The sequence below is a fragment of the Athene cunicularia genome, assembly GCF_003259725.1.
Source record: "Athene cunicularia isolate RWA chromosome 1 unlocalized genomic scaffold, athCun1 chr1_part4, whole genome shotgun sequence".
Classification (NCBI taxonomy): Eukaryota; Metazoa; Chordata; class Aves; order Strigiformes; family Strigidae; genus Athene; species Athene cunicularia.
Window position 1 is genome coordinate 8126 of NW_020799094.1, and position 4668 is coordinate 12793.

The window sequence follows — 4668 nt, forward strand, 5'->3', positions numbered from 1 at the left end:
TGTACCAAAGCAGTGGCATGCATTTAGGTGTACACTGAAACTAATTCGTATGTGCAACCTTTCATTTGTGTTATGTAGAAAAGTCTGTTATTTCATTTTCTGTTTATGATGCATGGATACCTAATAATGGTAGCTATTACTTTTCTTTTACATCAGTTAGAATTTGAGAAAAAAAAATACAGATTTGGGTCCTCTCTGGTCCTTCGTGATGAAAATATGAAAAATATCAATTGGCATTCACTGAGAAGTACAAAATTAAGGATAGATGAAAACCATTAGTGGTTAGATTTAAAAATTATGAAGCAAGGTAAATTTTAGCTGTCTGAAGGGTGCAAGCGAGGATGCACGGGAGACGGGAAGGTGGTGAGGAGGAGGTTTCAGTGCGGAAAGGGAGAGGGAGAGTAAAGCAAAAGCAGTTGTTGAGCAGGAAGAGGTTTGAGCCAAGGGGAAAGTGAAGGAGCAAGAGGGAAGCTTGGCACGGAGGAGAAACGTGAGTGAAGAGCAAGAGGTGGCAGCTAGATGCCCAAAGCAAAAGAGGAGTGGGACCTCGAGGGAGAGAAAAATTTTGGCTCCCACATCCCTGCAGCTGAGAGGGGAAGAAACCTCGACATCTGCCCTGGCGGCTGGCAGAGATCCCGCCATGTCAGCACGAGCTCGTGCCCCGGCCAGGGCACGTTGCAGGGCTCAGTGCCGGCTCCTGCCGTGCTCGGCTCCGTCTTCTGCTAGGGAGGAACCCCCAGACAAAGCCTGAAGGGAGAAAGAAAAATTTAATCAACAGAATTTCTGGATAGTGCTTGGTTTCTCTTCCCCTAGCAGTAGCAGACCCTGAATCTTTAGAGCAAGGGCAGAGAACAGGTCTCAGGTACATCTTAAAAAGGGCTCCAGGGACATTTCTGAGCTGAAAAAACGCCGGGGGGGTTCCCTGGGTCTAATGCGAGCGCTCGCGTGGGGTTCTGTGGGCTCCTGGGCACTGCTAACCCGTGTGTCCTCTCGCCCCCCCAGCTCCTGGGTGACATCCTGATCATCGTCCTGGCTGCCCACTTTGCCAAGGATTTCACTCCCGAATGCCAGGCCGCCTGGCAAAAGCTGGTCCGTGTGGTGGCCCACGCTCTGGCCCGCAAGTACCACTAAAGCGTCAACAGGAAAACCCCGGCAGCATCCTCCGGCTGCGTGTTGCGCCCTGGCTGACACGCTGCGCTGGAGCTGACAGCTTGTAACACCCAAATAAAGCTCATCTTGTGAAGTCTCCTCTGTGCTGTGTGTCCCTGAGAGGACGGAGGGGTCGGGGGGGACGGGGACCTGGGGCACTGGCGGGTGGATCGGGGTGTAAGTTTGAGCAGGGTGAGTGTTTGGCTCCCAGAAAATGCCACTTCCCTTCTTCATTCTGTGTGGGGTTTTTTGGGGGGGGGGATTGTGTAGGATTTGCCTCTGAAAATCGTACTTAGCATTGGGTAGGCACAGCCCCGCTCCCTCGGTGGTCACACACTGGGAGGTTTGCTGTGAGGAACCAGCCGATATTTTACTGTGAAACCCGCGTGTATTCTTGCAGGCAAGGGGAACTTGGAGGATTCATATTTTTTAGAGAGGATAAATAAAGTGAAAACTTTAATCTACCCTGGCTCGTTCCTGGCGTAAAGCCTGTAAGAAATCAGCTGACTCATGCTGGCCAAGCAGCCAGCTGGGTGGGGGTAGGTTTTAGATAAACATTTTGCTATCAAGACCTGCCCAGACTTTGTTTATGCATTTCTTCTTCACCCTGTGCCGCCCATTCTGCAGTTACGGGGGTCCCAACCCTGCTAACGGTGGTGACTACCCATAATTTTCGTGCTGTATCAATCATGGCTCTGCGCCCGCAGAGTGTTTTGGGTGTTTAACTGCAGGGCAGGACTCTCGGGTGCAGAGTTTGTTCTTGGCGTGGGAAGCACCGTCTGCCCTGCCTGAACGGAGCTTAGCTGGAAGGACGGGCTCACTTTTTAGGAGGGAAGAGGGGGCACAGCTCTATATCCCAGGGACTCTGACAGCCTGTTTGCGCTGTGTCCTACCCCCACTTCACCCACACTTGCAGACATCCCACTCTCTGCCCCTGAGCCACTCGAGGGTATTAAATAAATGCCCCTTCTCACACACAGGACTCGAGGGGAGAGGCACTTTGCTTCTGGTGTCAGAGCGGACACTGAGAACATGAGAAGATGATCCGTAGCAAGTCCCAAAGTGTTCTCCTCCCTGCAGGGGTCTGGGCAGGCACAGTGCGGTGTCTTGCTCGGGTGCTCAGGGTCCCAATAAACCAGATTCTGACATGATTTGTCATAGGTTTCATGCCAGCTATTCGTAGACATGATTGTTCATAGATTTCAGGAAGAAATGACTGAATTATTTGAACAAGTAGGTCTCCTCCTGCAGGCGGGGTGTTGGGGTAGGAAGGAGCCGAGCAGAGCTCTGGGGTTAGACCCTACAGCAGGGCAGGGCTGGGCTCCTCCCCGTGCCAGGGGTCCTGCTGGGGTGCTGGGGTACCCCCTCCCGGGAGCAGGGACGAGGCTTCCCACCCCTGCACCCCCAGCAAACGGATCCTGGGGGTGTCCTCCCCCCAGGCTGCTTCACCTGCCCACATTGTGTGTCCTGTGTGATGGCAGGACGCGGCTGCGGGCCGGCGGGTCCTGGGGGGGCCGATAAAGTGGTGGAGGGGGTTGGCACTGGCACCATTCTGCCTGCACGTTCCCTCCCCAGCACACCCCAGGTTCCTCAGCATGCTCCAGCACACCAGCCCGCGTGCACTGGGTTTTCTTGAGAAAAGGCAGATGTACGCAAATCAAATGAGGATTATCCATCCCTATTCCATTGAAAAAAAGTCTACATCTAAAGGGGAAAAGAGATATTATCAGGATGAAAATGGGCCTCTGTTTTCTTGCTTTGTTTTCTTGTCTCACAGGGGATCAGGGACAGGACAAGAGGGAACGGCTGGAAACTGCCCCAGGGGAGGGTCAGGCTGGGCAGGAGGAGAAAATGTTTCCCAGCAAGAGTGGTCCGAGAGTGGAACAGGCTGCCCGGGGAGGGGGGAGTCCCCATCCCTGGGGGGTTTCAGGGCCGTTGGGATGAGCTGTGGGGGATGTGGGGTAGGGGAGAACTTTGTGGAGTCGGGCTGAGGGTTGGACTCGCTGATCCCGAGGGGCTTTTCCAACCTGAAGGGTTCGGGGATTTTATGATTTTAATTTTCTTTCTTTTAATGGATTTTCCTTCCATTCCTGTGTTTCAGGAAAAGGCTAAGGCGGCAGGGGGTGGTCCATGGAGGAGAAAGGCTAGCCCTGATGTCTGGAGAGAATCCTGCTGAGCGCTTTAACTCTGCTGCAATCCAAACCCCCACCTCCTACCCTGTCACTAGTCCAGCCAGACCCAGTGACTTACTCAGCCCAGTCCAACTCCTAACCTGGCTCAAAGCTCCTGTGCTTGCAGCAGGGACTGTGTTTCTTGGGGGTTTATGCAGCAAATAAAAGAAGAGATCCACCCCCCCACGCAAGGGTGTTGCTCCTGGTGAGGGCTCATCACCCCCGCTGTGCTCGGGGGGGGTCCTGGGGGGAAAATTCACCCCCCTGGCAGAGGAGGCTGGGCACAGCCCAGCTGAACGTGGGGGAAAATGTGAACTATGGCAAGGGCAGGATAGGGAGGGAAAGGCCTTGGGCTCCTCCCGGGGCTGGGCATCCCTCAGCTGAGCTTTTGCTGCTTTTTGCGCCCACAGCAGATCCTGCAGTGGCAAACCTTGTGCTCAACAACCATTTCACCTGCCCTTTAGGGATGCGGATGGAGGCAGAAATGGGATGAAAGGGGTGATGCTGTCTGACCCCTGCTCCCTGTCCAGCAGCGCTGCGCCCGGCTGGTCCTCCTGCATCTGAGGGGACAAGGTTTGGGTGAGCTTCTTTCTGCTCCAGAAGGGACAAGTGAACCAAGCGGGCCAAACTGTGTTACGGGAGGACAGGAGGGTTAATGCAGGTTTCAGCTGCGAAGCCTGAGCATCCTCTGAACACCCCCAGCATTGCCCCCAGCTCCCGGGGGTGCCAGGAGACTGTGGCAAACCCCTCCGGGCTGCTCTGCATTTTGGCCGGGACATTCCGCTGACAGAGGCTGAGGCAAGGCAGATGTAAAGCCCCCGGGAGAGGCGAGGTGCAGGGCTCGCCAAGTGCACGTGGAGTCCTGCTGGACTGTCGCACCGTGGCTTGGGCAGCCCCTCCTCTGCCAAGGGGCCCTCGTCTGGTCCGTGAGATGGAGAATTGCCTGCACGGAGGGGAAGGGACAAAGCTCTTGAGCTCAGGATAACCAGAGGCCCCTTCTCAGCGTGCCACACCCTGGCCACCCCCTTCTGCTCCCCCGCTGGTGGGGACCCCCCCGCCGGCCCCAGCCAATGACCCCCCGGGGAAGGACGGGGAGGAGCTGCGGGCAGGGGATAAAAGCCTCCGTGGGGTCTGCAGCTCAGCTACGGGGTCTGTGTCCTCCTGCGACGCCGAGCGAAGCCTCCACCCGCCACCATGGTGCACTGGACAGCCGAGGAGAAGCAGCTCATCACCGGCCTCTGGGGCAAGGTCAACGTGGAGGAATGCGGTGCCGAGGCCCTGGCCAGGTAGGTCCCGCTCCGGGGCATCAGCTGGGCTGACCCCGGGGTAGAGAAACTGTGGCGATTGT

At 56.0% G+C, this 4668-nt stretch overlaps 1 protein-coding gene and 1 long non-coding RNA gene across 2 annotated transcripts in view; both read left to right on the forward strand.

The window, feature by feature from the left end:
• The window catches only part of LOC113476024, a 1091-nt gene extending 479 nt beyond the window's left edge, over positions 1 to 612 (forward strand). The window contains exon 2 of the long non-coding RNA XR_003397663.1: positions 509 to 612. This is a non-coding gene — a long non-coding RNA (uncharacterized LOC113476024). The remainder of the gene's footprint in view (positions 1 to 508) is intronic.
• The window catches only part of LOC113476021 (hemoglobin subunit beta), a 2266-nt gene extending 1018 nt beyond the window's left edge, over positions 1 to 1248 (forward strand). Inside the window, exon 3 of the mRNA XM_026841298.1 lies at positions 1003 to 1248. Within this exon, the coding sequence (XP_026697099.1) occupies positions 1003 to 1131 (129 nt within the window). The 3' untranslated portion in view covers positions 1132 to 1248. The remainder of the gene's footprint in view (positions 1 to 1002) is intronic.
• The last annotated feature ends 3420 nt before the right edge of the window (positions 1249 to 4668 follow it).